This window comes from Pelecanus crispus, chromosome 14, assembly GCF_030463565.1.
Source record: "Pelecanus crispus isolate bPelCri1 chromosome 14, bPelCri1.pri, whole genome shotgun sequence".
In the NCBI taxonomy this organism is placed as follows: domain Eukaryota; kingdom Metazoa; phylum Chordata; class Aves; order Pelecaniformes; family Pelecanidae; genus Pelecanus; species Pelecanus crispus.
In genome coordinates, this window is record NC_134656.1 from 17,808,419 (window position 1) to 17,835,267 (window position 26,849).

Consider the following 26,849-nt stretch of genomic DNA (forward strand, 5'->3'; position numbering starts at 1 on the left):
GTTCAGCTTGGAGAGGAGAAGGCTGAGGGGTGACCCCATCGCAGTCTACACCTTCCTCAAGGGGGGCAGCGGAGGGGGAGCTGCTGATCTCCTCTCTCTGGCGACCAGCGATAGGACACGAGGAAATGGAATGCAGCTGCGTCAGGGGAAGTTCAGATTGGACATTAGGAAGAGGTTCTCCACGCAGAGGGTGGTCGGTCCCTGGAACAGGTTCCCCAGGGAAGTGGTCACGGCACCAAGCCTGTCAGAGTTCAAGGCGCGTCTGGACGACGCTCTTAGTCTTGTGGTTTTGTTTTAGGTAGTCCTGCGAGGAGCAGGGAGTTGGACTCGATGATCCTTATGGGTCCCTTCCAACCTGAGATATTCTGAATCTACAATTCTAAGTGCGTAGAAAGCTTACATTAGTCTGTAGCAACAAGCGCTGTGGAGCTATCGTGCTTTATTGTAGAGGTTATAAATTGATAAGACCTGGCTTCTCAGGATTCCCAGACATTTTGAAAACTTTTAGACCGTTGCCGGTTCTGTCTGTTGGAGAAATTGGAACACCGGAGCATGAATTTTTATGCAGAGTAAGCAAATGCAGGCAAGCAATTTACCCTTTCTTGTTTTGCAGTGGGTTTTGTCTACAGTAGGTTATTTTTTTTTTTTTTTTTACTTTTCTTTGCTATTTTAATAGATGCAATGGACCCACTCTTATCTGGGCTAAATATCCAGCAGCAAAATCATCCATCTGGATCTTTAGCTCCCCAGCTCCATTCAATGCAGTCAGTTCCTGTAAACAGGCAGATGAACTCAGCCAACTTTCAGCAGCTACAGCAGCAGACGCAGTTGCAGACACGTCCTCCCCAGCCACATCAGCAGCCACAGCAGGGCATTCGACCTTCATTTACTTCACCAGCACAGGTTCCAGTTCCCCCTGGCTGGAACCAGCTTCCTTCTGGAGCACTTCAGCCTCCTCCAACCCAGGGAGCATTGGGTACATTGACAGTAAACCAGGGTTGGAAAAAGGCCCCGTTGCCTGGACAAATGCAGCAGCAACTTCAAGCAAGACCATCTCTAGCAACAGTACAAACTCCTACTCATCCTCCACCTCCATATCCTTTTGGAAGCCAGCAAGCTTCCCAGGCTCACTCAAACTTTCCCCAAATGAGCAATCCTGGCCAGTTTACTGCTCCTCAAATGAAAAGTCTTCAGGGAGGGCCCTCACGGGTTCCTACGCCACTACAACAACCCCACCTGACCAACAAGTCTCCTGCTTCCTCTCCCTCCTCCTTCCAGCAGGGATCTCCTGCATCATCTCCAACAGTTAACCAGACGCAGCAGCAGATGGGACCAAGGCCTCCCCAGAGTAGCACGCTTCCCCAGGGATTTCAGCAGCCTGTCAGTTCTCCTAGTCGTAATCCTATGGTGCAACAGGGGAACGTACCCCCCAACTTCATGGTGATGCAGCAGCAAAACCAAGGTCCACAAGGTTTACACCCTGGTTTAGGAGGTAAGAAGCACTGAGACCTTCTTTTATTTTAAAAAGAAAAGAAACATAAAATGGCTAGAACTAATGTTGCTGTTAGTTTTGAAAAGATCCTTTAAAAGACAGAATAAAGGCATAGGCTGAGTATAAAGTGGGTATGGGCGAGTTAGCGTCAGCATCGCTTCATTTCCACCACCTGTCTCTGTCCTGCAGCGTCACAGTGGTAACGTAAGGGTAGACCCTGGGCCACTGCAGAAAGAAATTGCTGTATGCATTTGCTGGTTATGACTGCCAGTCATCCTTTTGACAGTCATTTTGTCGCCTTTAAGCAAGTTCAGGATATCCAGAGATGGTGTGGGGTTTTCAGTTTGGTTTGGGGTTGTTCTTTTTGCGGGGGGATAGGGGTGGGAGGGGGTGTGAGAGAGAGAGAGTGTGTGTAATAAGAACAAATGAACATTTTCTTTCTCTCTTCAGCTTCCTCTGTCACCATTTACATTTTCTGCTACAGAAGTGAGGCATTATTTTGCATCTTCCTTTCCAAGTTGTGGATGTCTCTTCTTGACCTTGTCTTTACCTGTCATCAGTTTCTTCCCATATGAAAGAAGAAAGAGCTATTACTACTGTGCTGTTGTACTCCCTATTCTAAAATTAAGAGGTCAAGGGGTGTTTTAACTTCCCTATTGGCTGTGTTGTCTTTAGTTTTCTCCTCGGACCTCTGCACTCACATCTTTTACTTACTACTCCTAGAATTCTTCTCTAACTGAAGGAATTTCATTTGTCGATCCCAAGATCTCTTTTGTGTCCTTGGTGTTTTTCTCCCCTTGAGCCTTTTGTAGTTCTGTGCCAGTCTTGTAGCACTTCTCTCTGCTCACTCATTTGTTCATCTTTCTCTTGAATGGCTGCTCTCAGATACCCATACACAAGCTCTTGCTTAAGCCTTTGAAATGTTTTCTTTCTGTACTTATAAAATATGAGCCATATTCTTTGTCCACCTACACATATATATTCTGGTTTCTTGCATTCTCACATTGTATGTCTGAAATCTGTCCAAAAAAGCTGTAAGGAATACCCGTTTCTTGGTCTGCTCATCTGGACGAGCTTCTTGTTTTCACTGTTTGTACCATGGGTCTCATTTGAATTCAGATGATGAATTGTCACAGTTTCAAGGTTCTCCTCTTCCAGACTGTTCTTAGGATCTGCCAGTGCCCTATATTTGGTATATCTTATCTTGTCTCCATCTGGAAGCAGTTATTTGTTATTTATTATAGTTGCATTTCCCTACAGTTTTGCCTCACCAGCCATATGTCCCCGCCAGGAATCATTTCCTTTAGGTAGCGTAGCCGTGACCTCTAGATAGTATAACCTCTGTATTCTCCTTACTTTCTAAGTAAACCTACTACAAACAAAACCCTACTTTTTTTGAGTTAAAAATGACACCCCAAATAAACTATCGCAATACGTTATTTGGACTCACTGTAGACCTTATTGCCAAAATCAGTAATCCTGCTGTGAGCTATATCCTCAGCTGATTTAAGGCAACGGGATTCTGTTGGTTTCGGCAAAGCTGTGTTGCTTCCACTTGCTGAGATTTTTGCCTGGTTTCTGTGCATGCTCATTCCTTGCTGCAATTTATATGTTAGGTTGTAATAGTGGATCTTCCCATTTTTGAGCCATCTTGCATTATGTTAGCTAAGTTGTAATTACAGATTTTTCAATTTTTAAGCCACCTTGCATTTAAAGGTTTGGTGTAAATGAATACATTCAAATGCTTTCCATTTCACCTAGTTAATTTAGCAAATCAGAATTTATATTAGATTTGGAATAGGCCAAGTTAACACTTGTTTTTTCTCAGTTCAAGCATTCCTACGTGCAAAACTTACCTAAAAGTTTAGCAGAACAAAACTAGAGTCTGGTGATGTGATGTTTCAAGAAGCGTAGGTTCCGTATTTGCAGATGAGTCTTATTGTTTGACCTGTGAACTTGATTATCTTGAAATATTAATTAAAAACCTAAGACCAGATTGACACCAGCAATACAATTACGTCTGCAAGCGAGCTGTAACTGTAGGAGGAACCAACGTCAAATGCTGGCTGTGTATCTTGAGTCAGAAAAATAAGGGAGGACGGGGTTGGTTCGAGGTCCGTGGCATCACCTGCTTGACAGTGAATTAAAAAGAAGTGGGTTCCGTTAAATCCGTTTATGCTGCTGCTCATGTTGGTAGGTAGAGGGAAGGTTTCGCTCTCTTGTCCCAGGGCAGCGGTGACATTTTGATACGTCGGAGTGTGGGCATTGTGCCAGGTAGGGGCTTGACAGAATTACTTGCTCTTGCAGTAGGAATAGCAGGGTTACTTGAACGAGCAGCCGTTCCGGACTCTGGACATGCTGTCTCACGAGGTTACTCAGCCTACTCTGGGTTGAGGAGTTATTCTGAGCGCACGTACACACAGCAGCAGTGCAAAGGAGCACTAAGGAGCGTGTTCCTGGTGTGTAATGGTAAGAGTTGTGCTTGAGAGGAGCACGTCACTGGAACAAAAATGCAAGTTACTTGTGTTTGCATGCATGGAGTAAGTTAAGGGCCTGATTAGAGTTGAGATGCAGTAGAGGAGAAAATGGCAAACTATGTTGCTTTTAATTTCTGGTTTCTATAAAGTCAAACATGGACTTTTTGCCTTCTCTCTGGGGTAAGTTTTGTAGTTACATTACAGTTTGAACTGAGTCATGGTAGCTTGTTAGGCAGAATTATTGTACAGATAAGAACTATCGGTGTCTTCAGTGGGTTTCGTATATTGGCAAAACCCACTTTTTGCCTAAACCTGTAATGTGACAGACTCAAAGGTATTCTTCCTATCATACTCCAATTACAGATTTTTCTCCTTTTTTTCTTCCTGTTTTCCATACTTACACTAATAAGAAAATTCTTGTGTTCAGGAATGCCCAAGCGCCTCCCCCCGGGGTTCCCTGCAGGCCAGGCTAACCAGAACTTCATGCAAGGTCAGGTGCCTTCCACAGCTCCAGGGACACCGGTGAACAGCGGAGCACCGCAGCTGCAAACCAGCCAAAACGTGCAGCACACAGGTCTGTTTGGAATGTGGTGATCCTCAGTTTTTTCTTTTTCGTGGAAAAATACGCCTTTGCTTGTGTGACACAGGTACCAAAACATTAAACTCTTGTCGTTAATAGAGAGGTAGCTAGCTGGGGCTGCAGAGGCGTTCTCTGTGTGTTACTAAATGAGGAAAAGAAAAGCAGGAGGCTGCTCACGGTTTTCCGAGCAACCCAACTGTTATTGGTTAGGGCTGTGGTATTAGGATCCAGAAGTATCCGTTAAGAAATTGAGTGGCAGTGGCACTGAAATTTGGAGGCTAGGGGTAATAAAGATGCAAGACGGAAGGAACTTCTTGACCAGAAAAAAAAGTGTTATTATCTTAAACAGAACAACAAAATAATCTTGCTCTGCTTTGAAAAGATTATTTGTTCCTTTAAAAGCTTTGGAAGTCTACTTACAGTCAGTTCTGTAAAAATAAAATCTTTAGTTCACAAATGTCTCCATTTAACAATTCAGTTGTTGGTCTTTTGTCTGAATTAGATACCCTGATAATGTCATTTCATCTGTATTCCATGTGTATTTATTTTTTAACCCATTATAAAATAACCTCAAGGTTTGAAGCTTATTTTGGTTAGGAATTATTCTGTTGAGTTAGGTGGTATTATGGAAGGTTTTCAAACTTACATACAGAAAACAACAGACATTAAATTTCTGTTATGTCTTCTGCAGTGGGGTACATGGGAAGCAGCAGTCTGTTTATTTTGAAAGTATGATGTTCTGTTTTGACAACTAACATGTGTCTGTAGCATCAAACGCTGCATCCCAGGACTGCAAATATGTCAGATATTCCAGTTCATTGGAAAAGGGAGGAAAACAATTTTGGAGTACTTACTTGCCATCAAAAGTTGTGAAAACTCTTACAGCACTCCAATCAGTTTCTTACTGCCAATTTTTTTTTTTTTTTTTTAAAGGTGGCCAAGGATCTGGACCTCCTCAAAATCAGATGCAAGCACCACATGGCCCACCAAATATGATGCAGACCAATCTAATGGGACTTCATGGGAATATGAACAACCAGCAGGCTGGTGCTAGTGGGGTGCCACAAGTGAACATGGGCAACATACAGGGCCAGCCTCAGCAAGGACCACAGTCTCAGCTTATGGGAATGCATCAGCAAATTGTATCCTCTCAAGGACAGATGGTAAACATTCAGGCTCAGGGATCGCTGAACCCTCAAAACCAGATGATACTTTCTCGAACTCAGCTCATGCCGCAAGGCCAAATGATGGTGACACCACAAAACCAAAATCTTGGTCCTTCTCCCCAAAGGATGACCCCACCCAAACAGATGATTCCCCAGCAGGGACAACAGATGATGTCTACACACAATCAGATGATGGGACCTCAGGGCCAGGTCTTGTTACAGCAAAACTCAATGATGGAACAGATGATGACCACTCAGATGCAAGGAAATAAACAGCCTTTTAGTACTCAAAACCAGTCCAATGTTATGACGGGGCCAGCTCAACTGATGAGAGGACCAACCCCAAACATGCAAGGAAACATGGTGCAGTTCACCGGGCAGATGATGGCACAGCAAGGCCCCGTGAATGGTAATCCTTCTCAGGTTATGGGAATTCAAGGGCAAGTTTTAAGACCCACTGGACCTGGTCCTCACATATCTCAGCAGCTTGGGGATACTACTACAACAAATAATGATGTGAACTTGCCGCAGATGTTACCTGATGTCCCCGTGCAGCAGCCAAACATGGTGCCTTCTCATATGCAAGCAATGCAAGGAAACAACAACGCTTCAGGGAGTCATTTCTCTGGCCATGGGCTGCCTTTCAATACGGGGTTTAGTGGAACGCCAAATGGGAATCAGATTTCCTGTGGGCAGAATCCTGTTTTTCCTGTCAATAAAGATGTTACGCTCACAAGTCCGCTCTTGGTTAACCTTCTACAAAGCGATATATCAGCAGGACACTTTGGTGTGAACAACAAACAAAATAATCAGAATGCCAGCAAGCCGAAGAAGAAGAAGCCTCCAAGGAAGAAGAAAAATAATCAACAATTAGAACAAACAACGTAGGTTTAATATTACATTGTTTTTATAAGGGGCACGGGGAAGCTCCACAGGCAACTTGTCAATATTTTTTCAGCAAGTATGGGGTGAAAAAGGACCTGTATTATTTCATATTCTAGCAATTTCTCCCAAGAGTTAAATGATAACCCACTGGCAAGTCTGCCACTGGAAAGTTTGTTCAAGATTAAAAACCAAAAAACCATGCAAACATCCCAGCTTGATTATAAACCCAATTATAACGGTACCGTTCCTTACCTTTACTGGGTAAAGGAAGCGTAGAATGTGGGACAGGGTGCCACAGCCCTTGGAAGAGGAGGCTGCGTTTTTTAGGCAGTCTGACAGCCACAATTAAAGGTTGGGAAGTACTTTCGGAAGAATTAGCAGCTTTCATAAAACCTGTGCAGTAGAGATTTTTGGGGGGTTGTTTCCTGAATTACATGTATGTCCTGACATGTTTCTGCCTGGAATTGAGCTGGACTTCTCTCCCAGTTGAAGCTGCAGCTAGAATTTAGAGGGAGGAATCTGGTACTTTCTGGGTATGAGGATAACAAGCCCAAGCAGTGCTGCTTTTTCTGGCCTAGGAGAGATTAGGAAGGAAAAAAAACCACAACTCTTGAGAGGGAAGAGGCAAATGGATAATATTGAGAGATAATGAGTGAATGTACCTGTTTAGTGGAAATACGAGATTGTTGAATCTCTTCATTCCTCTTTGGCCCGCGTATTCTTCATTGGCCAGCTGTCCTGTAACCTTTTGCTGTTGACAGTCTACTAATACCAGCGCAGGGTGGTAGACTGCTGCTGCTGTACCATTATTCAGCTAAAATGGTGAAGGCAGATATACTAGATCTGGTTATTCTAATACTGCAGATGAGCCACAGGGGCATTGACAGGAATCCACCTGATGGAACTTCTGGGGACTGTTTCCAGTTTGCTTTAGGAAAAAAAAAAAAAAAAAAGGAAAAACCTTGCACAGAAAATTGTAACACAGGAATATCCAAATTTCAAAGTTAAATTCTTAAAAACAAACAAACAAAAAGGTAGCAATGGCACATGAGGCTACTGGTGTGGCTCTGCTTCCACCAGTCCCACTCCTTTGAATAATCGTTGTAAGTCTTTAACCCGAAGTCTATGCTACCTTTTCCAGAGACAGATGTCCAGTTCGGTGCAAAAAGTGGATGGCATTCAAGTATTAAACGACTGTTCAATATTTTATTTTTTCCCCTGGTTATTCAGTGCGTAGCCCCAGCCTGCATTTTCTGCACAATGTCAAGATTCCTTCATGAAGATGGAATTAATTTTCTCGTGGACATTTTAGTTCTGGACTGAAATGACTCGCATCATCTATAGCAAGTGATCTTTTGTGATAATCGTTAATTGGCTTAACTAGTACTCAAATAAAATGCAGGAGCTGTTACATGCATTTTACAGGTGCAGAAATGCTGCGTAGCAAAGGTAAAGCAAAGCATGCTAATTTAATAGGCCTTGAAAAAAGGCTTTCAGATGCCTGCTGTGTAATTATATATGGTCATGGTATGGCCTGTCAGCTCAACGCTGCTGCAGAACAGGCCGTGTGATTTCAGGTTAAATCGGAAGGAGTGCACGGTCCGTGGCCAGCTGTGAAAACCTGGTTAAAGTAACGCAGCTAGAACCAGGCGGCCAGCGTGTGGGGAGACTGCAGCTTCGGGGTGACTTGGAAACCCTAGCTGAGATACCAGCTCGTCTCTTGCCGTGCCCAACTCCTTGTGCCTCGACAGCTTCCGAAACACGTAGAGCGCAGGGCCCCTTCGTGCCCAGGGAGCCGGCTGCGGGCAGCCACCGTCCAGTCCGTCCCGCTGCCCGTGGGGAACGCCCTAGGTGCTGAGTTTTCCAGCTTTGGCAGTCTTTGGCTCAGTGGAAGGGAGGTGTATGAGGGCATGTAGGTGTCTTCATTTCGCCATTCTGGAAATTGTAGGTGCAAGTAATTTGGCAAGAGTGGGTTGTAACAGTATATTGCGCAAGGTAGTGTCGTGCGGTCCAGCTGTAAATAGCAATAGCATGACAGTAGAACGTGCATCTTCCTGCTTTTGATACCTTAGGTCCTGCAGAGAGTCTCAAATAAATAGCAAGGAGATATATTCCTGTTGTTGTCTACCTGACAATCAAAGCTTTCCAGATGTCTTTCAAACAATAACAATGGCTTACTTTTCTTTGTATCAAAAACATTCATGTTGCATAGCCGCTACCCAACAGCAATTTGTATAGTACTGGTAGGCACTGCTGATAACTTGCAGCAAAGTAAAATAGGCAAACCTTGTGTCATCTGCACCTTTCATGGAAATAATTTTTTTTTTTTTTTTTTTTTTTTTGGCCCAAACCAAAGATTAAATGGCCTTGTATTTCTAGGTAGGAAAGGTCTGGTGCTATGTGTAAAAAATAAAATGCTTCAATTCTAAATAGATTCCAGTAAAATAATAGTAGCCACTACTTACCGAGCTGCCTTGCCATGGAAATGACAAAGGATTCAGAGGGAGCAGATGAGTTGGCACTCTCTTCTGAAAAGAAAATCCATTAATCGTTAAAGAAAAGCCTTGCTAGGATTTTGGTTTTATTGGTCTTACTGATGAGCACCCAGCTTCAGTGTGGCCTGGGAATATCAATAAACGGATATATAAAGCTCTCCTCTGAGCCGGCAAAGCCCCACAGGACTATTTGCTTGTTAAAAAGTTTTTACAATAAAAGAAGCCTAAATTACAGCTGTTCTACTGAGCTATGACAGCTCAAAAGAATTCTTAGCTCTTAAAAAAGGCTTTTAATCAGATTTTGGTGTACTTAACAAAGGAAATACCACTTTGTACTTATTCTATCACTTAAATTTTCAGTGAATGTTCTCTTGCCATTGCTACCTGCAGAATGCTGTTTTGGCACCTGATACGGATTAGCATTTTGTTTCTTAATGGACTGTATATTAATCACTTTAGCCTTGCAGGAGCATTAAGAAGGGAGCTGTCCTTATAAATGTTTTTGAGATTATTCTCCAGCAAAAGGAGGGCAAGTGCAATGAAAGCTGGCTGTAACACCTTCCTGCCTCATTCGCTCTCAGCTGCCCTAGCACCATTAGGCAAGCTCAGCATTTTCCTGTCTTGGAATTGCTGATTCTTTTAAATCCGATTTGGATCGCTTTCTTTTGCGTCAGAAGCAAATAGGATGCTTTTCATCTCGGGTTCTTCTCTGTCATTCTTCCTCAGAAATTTTAGAATTCAGAGCAGCAAACCTTGTGTGGAAATGCAGCTAATTTGATAAACACGCTAAAAATGATTCTGTTTTTTTTTCCTTAGAAATCATTTCTGAGATGTAATAATATAGTAACAAAAGTACCATTAGTGATACGGTTTGTAGACTGAGCCGTATTGGAATGTAAATAGGATAAGTGAGCTATTGAAAGAGTTTATTCAGCTGGGTCTAAAATAGTTTTAAGGGTTTGCTTAATTGAGCAACTCAGCATTTGAATGAAAACCAAGATGTTTTGGAAAAGCAGGTTGTTTAAAAGCGACTGCATCTGTTTTCTGAACCTGAAGACTAGGTAATGGGATGTAAACTGAGGAGAAAGATGCTAGATGAAATGAGATTGTAGATAAAATGTGTTCGTTAATTCTATTAAATACATACACAAACAAGCAGCTGTTTAACGTTCCCCTGTGCACAGACCATAAATGTCATGTGTACTGAAATGTCGTGTGGACAGAAATAACACGCTCGCTAAAATCCCTGCTGGCGTTCCGATCTGCAGTATCCAGTGTGAGTGTGATGTGCAGGTGGTGGACAGCGCTGCAGGACAAGGAAGTTTTTCTCAACCAGGTTCAGAGAGCTTTTAGCTGTAGGTGGAGGCGAGAGCCCCCCTGTACACATGGAAACGAAACTCGTTGAGCATCAGAGGGCGAGTGCCTTTCTGTAACAGCAAAAGATGTTGCAGAGCATTGTACCATGTTGACAGGGCTGGTTCTGCTTGCATCTGTACTGTAATCTTATTTTTACGCACCTTATTTTCAGCATCTGCAGCCCTTTTTGATTTTTTTTTTTTTGTCTTCTGGAGTTCTCTCTCCACTCTGTCGAGGGGTTTTGTATCTGAAGGTTGTGCTTGAGAATGCAGCTGGTGGAGCAGAGGGTTCACTTAGGACAATCCATGCTGTACCTAATGTGCAGCTGGTTTCTTTTTACGTCCAGAACAATAGGAAAAAAGAACAAATATGGAATATTTGTCCCTCTCACACAGACTTCTCATCTTGCTTGTTATTCATACTCAGAACTTGGGGTTTTTTTGATGGGTGGTGGTTGCTAAACATTCCCAGTGAATTTCAGCTACATTCAAAATTCAAACTACGTTTAAATTTTCCAGCAATTACAGTAGCAGTCTTTCCTACAATAACTGCTCTTCTTTGCTAGCAAACAAAACTCATGTCTGTTTTGCAAGGTTTGTACAGCTTGCCCGATTAGACCCATCTGGCAGGAGATGTTTTCTAAGAATCGATTTTGCACCACGGTTGTTTTCTAGGTTAAATCTGTTTGTGCAGTGATGCTCTGCATCGGCTTTTTATCTAATCTTTAACTGTAGCATTTTTAATCTCCCACCATTATAAGGAAATCATGAATGGCAAAATTACAAATTTAAGATTGTATTCAGAATTTTAGGCAGCGATTCCAGTTCACATTGCCGGCACCTACATCAAAGGCTGCAGCTCCTCCGGGTGATTTTGCTGCCAGAATTGTTGTTCATTTGTGGCCGCTAATATAATGCGTGTATGCATTTCACAAATTTTCATCAAATTTATTGGTGGAGGCATGTAAGCCTGCAACAACCGCATCACAAAAATGGGGGGTGTGCTGGATTAGACAGAAGGTTTAACTCCAGCTGCCTGCCTTGGCAATACTTGCCCGCTCAGCAGCAGCGCGTGCAGCGGTTCTGCGTTTGCCCCGTTCCTTACCTTCCTTCTCTCTTGGCTCGTGTTCCCCAGTTTTGACCAGCAAAAGTTCAGGGACTTGCAAGTCATGCGCTGCTGTTTGAGTGTTCGTTGGGTGGCTAACAGGACATTAGGCCAGGCCTGGCTCTCTCCGTGTTAGCTGTACAGGTGCCAGAAACGCTTTCTCTCAAGGAAAATTAAATAAGATAGATCTCTCTGCCTTTATATACTTCAGATTCTTATTTTGCTGAAAACTTCTTTTGTTCTTGGCATTTCTGCATTATTCTGCCTCTCTCTGGTGGTGGTGGGCTTATTTTGATGTCTTTAGTTTTAACTTTTATTAGCTTTTATTATGTAGATCTGCCTGCAGCCTTCATATATTCATGACGCCCATAAGCAGTTAAGGTCATTTCATCTCTCTTTATCTTGCATCCTCTGACCATATATATTGATAGCTACAGAGATGTGGTTTTTTCCTAAGTCTGCAAAAGCTTTCTTGATTCAGTGGAAGTATTGGGCATTGAATCTGAACAATTTTAAATTGTCCCAGAGAGTATCCTGGAGCATCAGGTACCCCTGGAGAAGGACTTGGGGGTACTGGTGGATGAAAAACTGAATATGAGCCGGCAACGTGCGCTTGCCGCACGGAAAGCCAACCCCATCCTGGGCGGCATCCCCGGCAGCGGGGCCAGCGGGGCGAGGGAGGGGATTCTGCCCCTCTGCCCTGCTCCGGTGAGGCCTCACCTGGAGCCCTGCGCCCAGCTCGGGGGCCCTCGGCACAAGAGGGACGTGGAGCTGTTGGAGCGGGTCCGAGGAGGCCGCAGAAATGATCGGGGGGCTGGAGGAGCTCCCGTATGAGGCCAGGCTGAGGGAGTTGGGGGTGTCCAGCCTGGAGAGGAGAAGGCTGCGGGGAGACCTTAGCGCGGCCTGGCAGCGCTGAAAGGGGGCTACAGCAAAGATGGGGAGCGTCTCTTTATCGGGGTGGAGCGATAGGACAAGGGGTGACGGTTTTAAATGGAAAGAAGGTAGATTTGGATTAGACATTAGGAAGAAACCCTTCACAATGAGGGTGGCGAGACGCTGGACCAGGTTGCCCAGAGAAGCTGTGGATGCCCCGTCCCTGGCAGTGTTGGAGGCCAGGTTGGACGGGGCTTTGAGCAGCCTGGGCTGGTGGAGGGCGTCCCTGCCCATGGCCGGGGGGTTGGGACGAGATGATACCCAAGGGCCCTTCCAACCCAAGCCATTCTATCCTTCTGTAATCACGTGCAGTATCCCACAAAGGTCTGTGCTCTGGTGGGTGACTTGGAACGTCTGATACCTCAGTGCATTTTTGCTGTGATTTAACAGAGGTCTCTGATACCTGAGCAGGTCACTTCTGGGTACAATACTGGAAGAAGTGGTGCTACCATTAAAATAAATTTCTATGCATCTACCCATGATACTGATCTATACAGATGTGACAGCACTATTAGAGGGAAGCCTATTTAGTTTAAATATATATATATGTATATATAATTTGGAATATCTGTTGACGTTCTCTTAGTTATAAAACTCAGATTTAAGGTAGAAACAAAGGAATTAAATCTTTAAGATCAGTAGAGCACCAGGCAACTTGTTTCCTTTTCTGTAGTATTTAAGGCACAGGAGTGACTGTCAGCAGACCTGGGCTCTGTGTTCAAGTTTGTCATGTTATACCAGAGGTGGTGGTGCATTTTAGTGAGTTACTTGCAGGTCTGCAGAAAGTGGTAGGAATTAATTACTTGAGTACTGAGTTACGGAAGCAGAAGTCAAATGCTGATGTGAGGGCTGGATCTTCATTGCAATTATTTTTCTTTCAGTTCTTCAGAACCACGTCCAGCTGGCCTGGAGGAGAGTGATCAGTCGTCAACGTCTGGAGAACAAGGAATGAATTTAGATAATTCAGGCCCTAAACTTTCCGAGTTTGCAAGTAGGCCACCAGGTAGCAGGATTTTTCTGTGGATTATCTGGATGTAATAACTATAGGAGAGCTTTTAACTGATCTTTGTGACAGTTCTATTTTATTTGTGTTATCACGCATTCAAGTCCAAAGCTTTTTTTTTCCCTCTAGTAACTAATTGGTACCCTTGTTCAAGTGTTTTCTTTGAATTAGCTCAAAATGAAGAGGTGGCTATATTCTCATGTACCATCCTGCAGCTATCATATTGAATATTGTAGAGTTATTCAGCAATAACATAATTGATAAAAAAATTCTGTATTTCTTGCTGTAGTGCAGATGATGCCTTAAAAATTGAGCATTAGCCAGTAGCTGATTTTTCAGAATTAAGAAATAGAGGTTGCAGTTGGAATTATCCTTTGCATGTAGGGAGGATTAAATCCAAAGTCCGCAAAGGAATTTATATTAGAAGCCACGCAGGTGGTTCTTAGCACTGTTTTTGGCTAAGTAATACATGGCAGGTTCTACTTTGTACGCTAGAAAATCCGAGATCTGTAGCAGGTATGCTAGTCCATGTCCCACAGGGCCTGTCAAACTCTTAAGTTTGTTTTAAGGAGTATTAATTAGTGAAAGTCCAACTCTGCATTTGTAAGTGAAAGCAAGCCCATGGGCAGTGGCAGAGACTTTTCAGGTGGCATGAATCTGGAGTAATAGCTAGTAGCTGATACGATACACTAAGAGATCTCCAATTAAATGTCATGCAAGTCATTCGTACTTTAAGTAAAAATATTTTTAAGAATTAAGTAAAATCTTTGTCCTTACTTGTAAAGCCTGTTTCATTAATGTGGCTCTCGCGTAAGATAAACAGGCTCCTGGCTATGCTTTCTATCTGATCCTGTTCGTTACAGAAATTCTGCTTTCTCTGGTCTTTGGTTCTAATGAATGTACCGTCTTGTCACCTTAGGTTATCCATCTCAGCCAGTGGAACAAAGACCACTTCAGCAGATGCCACCTCAACTCATGCCACATGCGCAGCAGCCACAGCCCCAGCAGCAGCAGCAGCCACAGCCACCGCCACAGCAAGCCCAGGCACCACCACAAACACCGCAGCAGCAGCAGCAGCAGCAGCAGATGATGATGATGCTTATGATGCAGCAGGATCCCAAATCAGTCAGGCTTCCTGTACCACAGGGAGTTCACCCACCTAGAGGGCCTCTGAATCCGGATGCTCAACGAATGCCAGTGCAGCAGAGTGGTAACATGCCAGTAATGGTTAACCTCCAAGGTCCTGGATCAGTGCCTCCGTCTCCTGATAAACAAAGAATTTCCTTGCCAGGCAATCCTCCTCTGGGAAATAATGCAAGAAAAATGGTTTACCAAGATAATGTACAGAATCCTTCCAGCTCACCCCTCGGAGAGGTTTCATCAGTATCCTCCCTTCCAGAAGGAGGTGGAGCTGAAGGCCCCCCAGCATCAGGAGCTCAGAATAATTTGACGTCTCATTTAGTAGTTTCACAGAATCAGTTAATGATGACAGGACCCAAACCTGGACCATCCCCACTTTCAACTGCTCAAGGTGCAAGTCCCCAGCAGCAGTCTAATTCTCTGCCTAGCGCTCTTACACACCATTTTCCAAATGTTGCCACCCCATCACAAACTTCAAGGCCTAAAACCCCAAACAGAGCAAGCCCCAGGCCGTACTACCCTCAGACTCCTAATAACCGTCCACCTAGCACAGAACCGTCAGAAATTAGCTTGTCTCCAGAGAGACTCAATGCTTCTATAGCTGGTCTGTTCCCTCCCCAGATTAATATTCCTTTACCTCCCAGGCCTAATCTCAATAGAGGATTTGATCAGCAGGGTCTTAATCCCACTACTTTGAAGGCCATTGGACAAGCCCCATCAAATCTCACAATTAACAGTCAGTCTAGTTTTGCTGCTCCACAGTCACACAAACTGGAAGGTGTGGTCATGAATTCAGGAAAACAAGCCAACACTGGAGGAACAAAGAGAGCAAGTCCAAGCAATAGTCGAAGGTCCAGTCCTGGATCCAGTAGGAAAACTACACCAAGCCCTGGCAGACAGAATTCAAAAGCAGCTAAATTATCATTGACAACTCAGCAGAATCCACCTCTCTTGCAGAACGTGGAATTACAAAGAAATATGATGGCTGGTCCCTCCTCTTTGCCAACACCCGTGACTACAAGTTTTCAAAATAATAACATGCTAAGTAATCAGAATCCTGCAATTTCTGTACCTGCTATGACTGGCATTCCTGAAGACAATAAAGAGAGCCTTAGTGTGCCTCAAGATAGCGAGTGTCAAAGTGCACAGGGTGTTCAAGGTAGCAAAGACCAGCCCAGTATTGAACTAAAAGGAATCCCTACTCCAGAAATGAAAATGTTGGTTCCGGAAGAACAGTCAAAAAAAGACGGGCAAGCCTTGGACACCAGTAAGCCTCCAGTCTTGGAGGAAAGTAAAACCATGGTATCGCCAGCTATGAGGGAGGCACCAACTTCTTTAAGTCAACTTCTCGATAATTCTGGAGCTCCTAACGTAACCATTAAGCCCCCTGGGCTGACTGGTCTTGAAATGGCACCGATAGTCACCACTGGTGAGGAGCTAAAGAAGATAGCTGTCATTCCTCCGCTGCAAGATTCATCCTCGAGCAAAGAGACATCTAATTCACTTAGCTTGCCTCAAAATAATGAGCCCTGTTCAAATCCAGGGCACCAGGAACTGGGAGAAATAAACTCAAACGTTGCACAGAGTGTTCCTCCAGTAATGCAAAGGCCTGTCAGCTCCTCTTCTATTTCAGGTCCTTTACCCCCCAACCAGATAACAGTTTTTGTAACTTCAAACCCAATTACATCTTCTCCTAATACATCAGCACCATTGCCATCTCACTTGCAACCTGCGTTAGTGTCGACTGTCGTCACAATGCCCAACGTAGGGAACAAAGTTATGGTTTCTGAGGGACAGTCAGCAGTTCAGTCCAACACCCGGCCGCAGTTTATTACACCCGTTTTTATAAACTCATCATCAATAATTCAGGTTATGAAGGGCTCTCAATCAAGTACAATTCCAGCAGCGCCGATGACTTCTAACTCTAGTCTCATGCCTCAGTCGGTCGCGGTCGTTGGTCCATTGCATATACCGCAGAACATAAAGTTCTCCTCCGGGCCCGCTCCTCCCAGCACATCATCCAGCAGTCCCGTTCCTAGTATTCCCACCAGCAGGCCACTGGTCCTTAACCCTTTGGCACCTCCTGTTCAGCTGCCTTCTCCCGCGACAACTTCTTCCAACGTTCCTTCGCATCTTCCTGCTCAGCAAGTCAAAGACTTCAGCCCAGAGGAGGGTTCTGCTCCAAGCGGTGGGTCGGGTGACCAGTGCTCCGTTACAGCAGCGCAGTCTGGACCTGTTGTTACACCTCTTCTTACGAGTAGCCCAGGGTCTGGGAACAGGCGCAGTCCTGTTTCATCGAGTAAGGGGAAGGGGAAAGTAGATAAGATCGGCCAACTCTTGCTGACTAAAGCGTGCAAGAAAGTCACCGGCTCCCTCGAGAAAGGGGAAGAGCAGTATGCTTTGGACGGAGAAGCGGAAGGTCAGGGACTAGAAACGTCGGTCCCAAACAGTTTGGGAACGGATCAGTCACCAGCAGAACTAGATAATAAAACTGTGACGCCTCCAGCACCCAGTCTTATAAAACAGAGCACTTCTGGGCCTGGCGGCTCGAGCGCCAGCGCCGCGGCTGCTGCTCCTGCCGCCGCGTCTCCAAGCGTATCAACGAGCACTCCTCCTACAAGCGCGCTGTCGGTTGTAACCACTCCGGCGGTCCCAGACCTCGCGCCTGCAGCACCGAGCGCTAACGGTAGCAACCACGGCGGTTTACCGGCTGAGCAAACGGGGCTTGGCGCGGTGGAGGAAAACGCAGGAGCACATCAGGAACTGCTACCAAGTGCCGGTAAGTCCAGCGCTACCCTGCGTAAATCGCTTTTGTAGGCTTCCTAGGTGCTTTTTTCCATGAAGGTAGTAGAATTTAGACACTGTAGCCAAGGCTGACAACTGCTTTTTTGTTTGTAATGTCTGAGTGATAGACAGGCTTGTATTTCACCAAGATTCACGTTTCAGATGTTTTGTTTTAGTTTCCGTTTACTGCTTCAGTGGGGTATTTGTCATGAACATAGGATGCAATAACAGAGGAGGGACTTCACGTAACTCTTAGAAGTGGGGAGAAAAAGGGGATGTATCAGTAATGACAAAAGTAATACTTAGGTGCCTTTTATACTGGTAGGTATATAGGTATTCTGCTTCAGTCTTGCCAGAGACTTTTTATTTTTGTAATTTATTTTGATTTATTGACTTAACGATGATATTTTGAGTTAATCCTAGTAATACTAATTCCCTCTGAATAACCTTAACCCTCTAGGGAAATAGCTGAATAACCTCCAGAAGAAAAAAAAAAAAAAAACACCAAAACCCCTTATGTCTAGGGAAAAATTAAAATGCTCATTTCAGAGAAATACCTGAAAAAGAGTTTATAAGTGAATTGCACCCAATTCAAAACCATAAAATACCTTGACATCGGAACTGTTTTCTCTTTTACTATTTTAATTTGAGCATCTGACAGACTTTATTTATGACATTGCTGCTATTTCTTGATGCCATTTTTAATCTATTGAAAATGGTGTGGAAATAAACCATCACTCTTGAAGTAAGCTGTCTGAATATCCGTTGTGCTTCACATCACAAATTCAGACACAGAAGTTAAAATAATAAAAACGCACAGAAGTCAGTGGAACTGAGAACTTCAGCTTGAATGTGACTTTCCCTGTGGCTATTAGACGTATGTCGTAGCTGTATGCCACTGGGAAACGTTTGCCTTGAGCTTCGCAGAAGGAATTCTGGTTTGTTAGGAGAAAACCAGAAGCGGATAGTCTTTATTTAAACAGGAATGTTTAACTGTTTGTCTTAATGTTCTTCGTAAGTTCATTATCACATGTAAGAGAAGACTAGAAAGCATTAACCCAACGAGAATTGTTTTTCCGTCTTATTTTTTAACTTGGCAACCTAAGAAAAGTTAAGTCACATCATCTTATTGGCAAAAGACTTCAAGGGAGCCTCTGGAGCATATTTTGCACACTCGCAATTTAATTGAAAGAGTGAGGGCATTGATTCATTAATGAAGAAGCTGGTTTTCCCCAGAACTTCGGTTGAAATGAGCATTAAACTGAGACAGACTAAACTCTTTAATTTCTAGAACTTTTTAATTTCTCAGTCTGGTGAAAAACTGTTACCTTTAAAAAATGTGGTTTATGATACTTAATTTAATCACTTTTATTCTAGTTTGAGAAAACTTGCTTGGGGATAGTTTTGCCAAAGTGGTTTGGTTTGGTTTTGTTTTGTTTTTAAAAACCGGGGAGGTGTGTGTGGTGGGGGGAAAGTAGAGGGTAGGTTAAAAAAAATTGCATCTGTAAATTAAAAAATACAGTAAGCTGGAAGACACAGCATTTTGTAAAAGCAGCCCGATCACACAACAGAAAATTCTTGTGACTCCCTTTGAAAATAATGCTTTTTCCCTCCACTTTTATTCTAGCATCCTCTCAACATTTAACACAGAAAAAAAGTTCAGTTGCAACATCAGAAAGTACTGTTCAAAGAACAGGTAAATCTTACTTTGGAAAAGCAGAATATAGGTGAACTAAACTCTTTGTAACTTTAAAATGCATTTATTTTAATGCATATTTAATGGTCACTAATATGCTTGGTAGTTTGGGGGTTGGGGGTTTTTTTATTATTTGTGCTTTTGGGATTGCTTTTCTTTGTTATATACATTGTGCTTGAGAAGCCTCCAAAGCCTTGTTGGACATTTAATTTTGGATCAAGTAGAACAAATGAAAAAATCACCAAGTCAGGTTTTAGATATTCAGTCATAAGCTGGAGGGACTGGATTTGTAATGATACATTGTGTTTGAGTTTTGAAGTTTTGTTAAGAGCAAATAGGAGTTTTTCTTTTATATGGGATGCTTCTGAAAATATTTTCAAAAGCCGTGCTGGGAACTTAAGTTATAGAGTTGTAATCCTTTTTTTTTTCTGTTCAGCTTTTAATGAACCCTTGGTAGTGTTTCAAGGATGGAGTCCTGGCAGATGACTTTTTGTTGTCACCATCTATTATCATGGTGTTTCACCATCAGTTCTGTGGTGTTTTAAAACAGTGATTTCCAAGACAAGTAGGGAAAATGGCTAGATACGGACCCGCGCATGGGAAGTGCCACCCTCCATCAATTTGCCATCTCTAATGTGATTAGAAGTAGAGCTTTCAGAAAGTAAAAATTGTACTAAATTGCTTTCTTTGAGCTTCCACTTAAACAAAGACGTTCATGCACCCTGTCGATTTACATCTGACTCACTGCCCCAGTGCTGATGTGGCTGTATTAGGGAGCTCCTGCTGGGGGGAAGCACTGACGTTGTTGATTTTTACTATTGGATATTCTCCCTGTTCAAATTTTGGGTAGGATGAAAAGTAATTCTTTCCTTATGTTGCTTAGTCTATTTTTCTTTTGTTACCAAGACATCTGATCTTCCCAGACGGTGCTATATACACTTACACTGAAGAGTCTGATGTTCCAACAATACAAATTGTAAGGCGTGTTTACCGTAAGGGGACAGATCTTACCTGTTTCCTTACTTTTTTTACACCTTTATTCCTTGTGCACGCTCCAGCAAACTTTGGGTACTAAACTGATCTTACAGGCAAAGCCACAGTTTTGTGCACCGCTGTCCCAAAGGTTGTAGGGTGTTTACGGGTGAGATGGAGTGCGCTGTAGGCAACGCGACAAGCGGGCAGTGAGTGAATGCGTTACGCTGTAATGGTAATCCCTAGACCAGGGGCGCTTTCTCACAAGGGGGTGCTGTGTTTAGGCATAGATACTCTCTCTCAACAAAGGATCTGGTGGATATGGGGAGAATTAAAAGATGGGCAGTAAAAAGATTAGAAATGTTGTATGATGAAAAGGAGAGCTCTTTATTGTGGTGAAGACTCAAAAGGAAACCTGATCTGTATGTATAAAATCACTATGAGAGAGACAGAGAGAAAGAAGGCAGGTCAGGCTTCTCCTTATATCATCTCCCAAGAGATGGTTTTTTTTCCAATTCAGTAGAAATATTAATTGGGCTTCGGAAAATTGTCTTCCTTTTGCGTTAGAAGATACTGCTGCGAGAAGTGGTTGGGTTAAGGCAAAATTTTAGGTGCATAATAGATCCAGATTAGTGTTTTTAAGGTTTAAAACTAATAAAACCTAGGAGTTTTATAAGTAATAAACTGTCTAAAATGGCAGTTAAAAAAGGGAGAGGACTGTAGCCCTTGTCAGGAAGTTTCTCTACAGTTTTCTTCTGCAGGGTCCCTTTTAACTTTTGCCTTAGCTGGTGCAGGCCATAATCAGAAAGAGCACTTGGCTGATGTGGTGCTTCGTTTGATACGTTAGCTTGCTTTGCGTTGAGAGGACCGATAGGTGAGAGAAGTTTATTCTTCAGACCTAATACATAATGAGAAAAATGTGAGATAGTCATGCCTTGTTAGTGGGTATGTACTTCTACAGCAGACTTTAAAATTATCTTTTTCTCTTGTAGAACTTGAAACAAATGCTCCAGTAGTTGCTGGTCAAAGGTAAGGAGATAGTTTGTGTAGATTCAGAATAGATATAGCTTTCATGGGAGGAAGTCTCTTTCTCTTTGCTTCAATTGCACAACTTCTGCTACTGCTTTTCATTTTCTTGTCCATACCCTTTCTGTCCTGCTAAGAAGTTGGGCTAGTTGAATGTTTCAAAACATTGCTGAAATGCAGACTATAAGGTAAATTTTTCCCAAGTCTGTCTTCGTGCTTTGGGCAGTGTTTCCTCTTATCCCTTCAGGCCTGAATGTTTCACATCCTGGAAGGGTCTTGATGGTTCCACTGTTTGATATTTTCTGAAAACAAATCAAAACTAAAACCCCGAAAGCCTGCAGCTTAGCTCTCATGTGAATTTTTGTTTTCTGAAAGTAAGTCTTTCTAAAGTTTGTTCTTCTGCCTTCGTGACTGTTGTCTCCAGATTTCCTCTGTGTTTGCTTGTTGACACTGCCAAAACCTGATAGGAACGCCAGGTAGAAACTTCATCTTGTCCCAATTACGACATTCAGTAATTAAAAAATCAGATTTCAAGTGGTTGTGTTCTGTCAGAAGAAAATACGGTTTCCAAGATTTCTGTTAGATTCTAAACCCACCAGGCTCTTAAACTCAGTCTAGGCAGCTGTGATGGCAGACCGTTGTAAGGTTTTTGGCTAACTGCTGGCACAACTGGCCAGGTTTTTGATGCTGCCCTCGTCGGTGGAGTGATCCCCTAAGCCAGGGCAAGAGGTGCAGTTCGCCCCGTGGTTCATGGGGAAAGAAGGCAGGGTCTTCTTTTTAAGGGAGGTAACGCGATACGCTTGCTCAGATCGGGAATGACTCTGAATTGAATATTTAACTATATATACCTTCACATGGATGGGGATCTTTCTAGCTGTATCAAAGACGAACTGAAATTTCACAAGAAGTTTTTTTTTAGGGTAGAATTTGTCTAAAAAGCTGAAGGTGCGACACTTGGGGGATGAGTGGATTCTCCAAATGAAGTGTCCTTGCGTGACTGTTCTCCAAACTCATTCAGCGCATCAAATTACCGCAAGTGCATTTCTGTTTGGATTTTTCTGGACTGATGCTTTTCTGAGCAAGACCGAAAAAGAAGGAAAGTTTTCAGGCAAACTGTGAATCTAATGATGCTGACGCTCACGGCGGTCAGTTTGAGCTCCTGAGTTAGGTGCCATACGGTACAAATCTTAGAGGAACCTTGCAACCTGCAAAGCACTATAAGTGTTTTTACTTGGGCCAACTTGATTTCCTCCTATAGAAGGACAGAAGTGATGTGTTGGTTCCTATGAGGCAATCCAAGCTACGGATTAGTCACTAGAATCTGTAAAAATTATCTGTAATAACCAAACTGTCTGCTTACCGCCAGGCGTCCTCTGAAGTAGGTGGCTGTTGTTTCCACTGCCCACGTTACTTAGCAGACCAGTTTGTGACCTGTTTGGGGGATTCAGGTTGCAGATGGCCCATAATACTGCCTCACAGGGAAATAGATTTCAATATTTATTTTGTATCTGAGACAATCCACCTGCTTCCGTATTCTCCTCTACTGCGTGTTTCCCTGCTTGAGAATGTTTCTGTCCCCTTTCGTTGACAAACTGTTTTATTTCATATCTGTTACTTAAAACTACAAGTATTTGTAGTAGTTTTTCCTCTCAAAGCAGGACTTCCTCTGAAACAGTGACACTGTAGTGGAACCGCTGTAACGCACAGGTCTGCTCTGTGTGTTTTCAGTCAGTTCTCTGATTAAGGCAGCCTGTCTTGAGATCTTGCAAGTATCACCCAAAGGGCATGAAATGAGTTTTCTTGCTCCTTTTCTGTTAGGAGCAGAGTAATTTATTTGATTAATTACTTACCTTTGAATTCACAGGAGATAAGTTTAGCTTAATCTTCAGAAACCACTTAGTCATCGGAAATTGTCTGGAATTAATGCATTAAGGAGGAAACACCCAATCCTCAGGATGAGTTTACAGGGTTAAGAGTGATAAAATAAAAGAGGAGTTTAATTACAAAATGTAGCACTCCATTTATTGTCTCAGTGACAAGAAACATGGATTTACACACTACCTAAAATTATTTTTTTTATAGCAGAAAAAGCTTTCTGTTATAAAAAAAAGATTTTTTTTAACTTCAATCTTTAAAGCTTGAAGAAAGTTTTAAATAAACCTTAAGCTTTTTAATATGTGAAGGAATCACTTGGATCAATGGGAGTGAGTCTTCTTAGTAAAAACAAAAGCTGGCATACTCGCTGAAGAGTTCATAATTCCTCCTTATGTTCATCTGCAATTTCAACTCTGTATTCCCATATCGTAGCAGTCTCTAATGTAACTTGTTTGCTTTTCCTAGACTTCAGTAATGGTGGCACCTGTGGAAAACAGAGCAGACAATTTATAATGCATCTAATTTCTTGGTCTTCTAATGTTGAAAATATTCTCTTTGAGGACTTCTCAATTCTGTATCCTCTGATAATTTTTAATAGAAATGGACTATACTCTGGCTTACTCAGGTCATTCTTCATCTGATAAAACTTCTGGTATCTCTAGCATTTCATATCTTCAGTGCTAATAGTCCGGAACTGGTACCTGTGTCGGTCCATCCTCCAGCTTGTCTGAGTTGCATAGAAAAACATAATTCTTCTTACACTTCATCAGAAATATTTTGTCCCACTTTATTAGTAATGAGACAAAAGAGAATTGTGAAAAGTCTAAAACTCCAAATAGAAGAAATTCAAGAACAGAGGATTCTGCCGCTTCACAGGAAACTGTAGAGAATGGACAGCGCAAGAGGTCCTCCAGACCAGCATCTGCATCCAGCACTGCAAAAGGTAAAATGCACAGCCATCATTTCTCTGGAGAGGGCAGGAAGTAACCTACTTCCCCAAATAATAACTCTTTCAATAACTGGCTCATAACGATGGTTTACAGCTTGTAAATGTTGTGTGCTTTTAACTCTAGTTTCAATGATTTAGACACAGGTTGGTGTTGAAGTATTTACCGACATCTGTACTGGCAGTAAACCTTGTGTGAATTTCCCGTTGTTAAATTTGTGGAACTTGTTTTCTGCAGTACTCGTCAACGTAGTGTTCAGCAAGCTTGCCTAGTTGAAGTTGAATTCTCTTGGCAGAAATGTGCTGCCATTAAAAGGACTGTACTCAAGTAAAAAAGTGACTTTTTTTTTTTTTTTTTAATTTTTTCCTGAAGCCTGAAAGACACAAGACAAATGCTTAAGTCTTCCCAAGTGCACGGTCAGCTCTTGCGAAGCCAAATGCTCTGGTTCAGGCGTGCTCAGAACGCTGCCTGGACGGCAGCCTGGAGCATCGGGGAGTGCTGTGCTAGCGCACAGAGCCTCAGCTGTTCTTTCCAAGAACATGTGAAATCCTGAAGTTACAGATACTAACCCCTGGCATTAGCAGTTGCTGACGTGCCTTATTTCCACACAGGTTACAATCTTTAACAAAGTGTGCAGCGTTTGTGTGATACACACGGTCATTACCGGAATGCACGGTCCACGGTGCCATTCTGCATTTCTGAAGCTAACTCTGTCAGCTCCTTATGTTTAAGGGTCAGAAAAATTCTGATGGACAAAGGTTGTGCGAGAGGGTAGAGAGAGACCGTCAAGAGGCAACATTCGACCAATATTTTAAAGATAACATACAGAACAAAGAGGTATTAATATAAAACTATTCTAAAAGGAAGTCAAGTTGAATTCAGCAACCATTTTCCATACTGAAGATACTAAAGTTTGATGGTAAGAATATTTGCGTTTTAAAGAGTTTCAGAGAAGACTTCCAGCTATACGTAACTGTGCAATGACTCAAAGATTACATGGAGGGACCTATATGTTCTGCACTTTTGTGGCTGCTGAATTTAATTAAATTTACTTCTTGTGGCAGGATTGTGCAGAAGAATCTAAGTCTGTATTGTAAAAATAAATTATCTTTCCTGATTGTGAAGAAAAGTTTGGAAAATGTGAAGCCAATGTAAAATTGATTTGGTGATACCTTCCTGAGTTTGAGGGGATCTGAAACGTACGACCTGCCCCACGTACTGTAATGAATAAACCTAAAGATGACAACCAGTGGCACGTCAAACTCTGAAAATGTGGGAACATGAAAGTACATCAAATTTAAATAATAGCGGAACTCACTTAGGGATTTTGTACTGACTGTATTATTCGTTTACCTCTGTAAGTAAAATCATTGGGTTTAAAACACACGTCTGAAACTGCCGCAGTGTTGAAGGGGTTTGCTTGAAAACATAGGTCCAGCTTACCGTGTAGTGCCGTGGGCTTCGATTCCCTTGTCTCCGTGCAAGCAGCTGCCTTGCAAGCTGTAGCGAAAATGAGCGAAACGGGGCTGTCCTGTGGAGGAGGGCAGGCTGGAGGGTTAGCGCGGTAGCTGGAGAAGTGTAACGAGGATCGCCACTTGTGCCTACCGTGTTCTGCGTTTTTATTAGTGAACCGTAGCTTCAGAAAGCACGCTTGTTTTGTATGCTCCTGGCCGTCTCTGGTTACGTTATCCGTGTCCTGAGAAACTCGCTAGTCCTTGTTAAAGAGGAAGCGGGGCTGGGAGAAGTTACCTTTTGATTAAGGTCACTACGAAAGTGTTGCCACTTAAGGAAAAACTTAAATACAGCAGGGAGAGAGAAGTAGACTTTGACCAGTTCATTCCAGTGCATTTGACCAGTGTATTCCCTCGCGAAGCATCAGGAAGGATATCAGAAGGATAACTGTAAGAGAAGAGGACTCGCTGAAAGCCAGCCCTCGTCCGTAGGCACGCGGCACGCTTCGCTGGGCAGGTTTGGGCTCGAAGCAGGCGAGGGAGGTGCTGGTGGTGCTCCCAAGGGACTGGGGACCAGGACAGGCCCCGGACACTGCTGACCGCCGGCCCGTCCGTGCTCCCAAAGACGGAGGCTTCAGCAGCAGCAGGGACGGCGCCAGCTGCCACCGCTGCCGCGGCCACTTACCGGTGGCATTGCTGCTCGGAGGGCGCTCCGGGGGCTGGGGGTCGCGCCTCTTGAGGTGCTTCCCTTTGAAAACTGGTACTGTATTGGTATTTGCACTTTGTGGAGTACCTTTCCAGCAAGGGCTGTTTCAGCATTTACTGTAGCTTCGAGCTTGTTAAATTCTGAAATGTTGTTTTTGGTTTGTTGTGGGGTTTTTTGGTTTTTTTCTTAATACAACATTTAACAGCCATGGAGTTGTACCGTTGCTTTTCTACTTTTAGATGTCTTTGGAAATTTTTTCCCTTTTGACTCTTTAAAATACACAGCGCTCTACTAGCTTTTGGAAAATACTGTAAAGAGCCAAAGATACATTGCCAACATTTAAAATCGCATTTTTAAAAAAAAAAAATCTAAAGATGCAAATACCCTTGGTCCTTACTCTCTTCTTTTTTTGTTTTGAAACGGAAACTTAGTGCCTTGGTAAGTGCACTGAAAACGTCATCTGCTTTCACTGTAGCTTCTGCGAGTGCTTCTGGTTGTTCTGCTGCAGTGCTGTGTAATATTTTATATCTTTCTGCATAAGCTGTTTTTCTGCGAATCGTAATGCACGCTCAAGAGACTTGTTTTCTAATGACCTGACTTTCCAAGGACTCAACCAGCCAGATTCTTAACTTGCATGGCAGGCTCCGAAATACCTTCCTAAGTTGTTTTGGGTTTTTTTTTTGGTTTTTTTTTTTTATAACGCCGTCTCCACGATGCTTGGGGCTGATTGACGTGGCTCGTGCCCAGCACCGCGCTGCTGC

At 43.1% G+C, this 26,849-nt stretch overlaps 1 protein-coding gene across 1 annotated transcript in view; it reads left to right on the forward strand.

Moving 5' to 3' along the window:
- NCOA6 (nuclear receptor coactivator 6) overlaps nt 1-26,849 on the forward strand; it is a 48,029-nt gene that overhangs the window by 20,240 nt on the left and 940 nt on the right. Inside the window, exons 8-15 of the mRNA XM_075720943.1 lie at nt 677-1,492; nt 4,397-4,543; nt 5,483-6,599; nt 13,370-13,491; nt 14,411-17,410; nt 19,043-19,111; nt 21,076-21,112; nt 23,779-23,927. Coding sequence (XP_075577058.1) covers nt 677-1,492; nt 4,397-4,543; nt 5,483-6,599; nt 13,370-13,491; nt 14,411-17,410; nt 19,043-19,111; nt 21,076-21,112; nt 23,779-23,927 — 5,457 coding nt within the window. The remainder of the gene's footprint in view (nt 1-676; nt 1,493-4,396; nt 4,544-5,482; nt 6,600-13,369; nt 13,492-14,410; nt 17,411-19,042; nt 19,112-21,075; nt 21,113-23,778; nt 23,928-26,849) is intronic.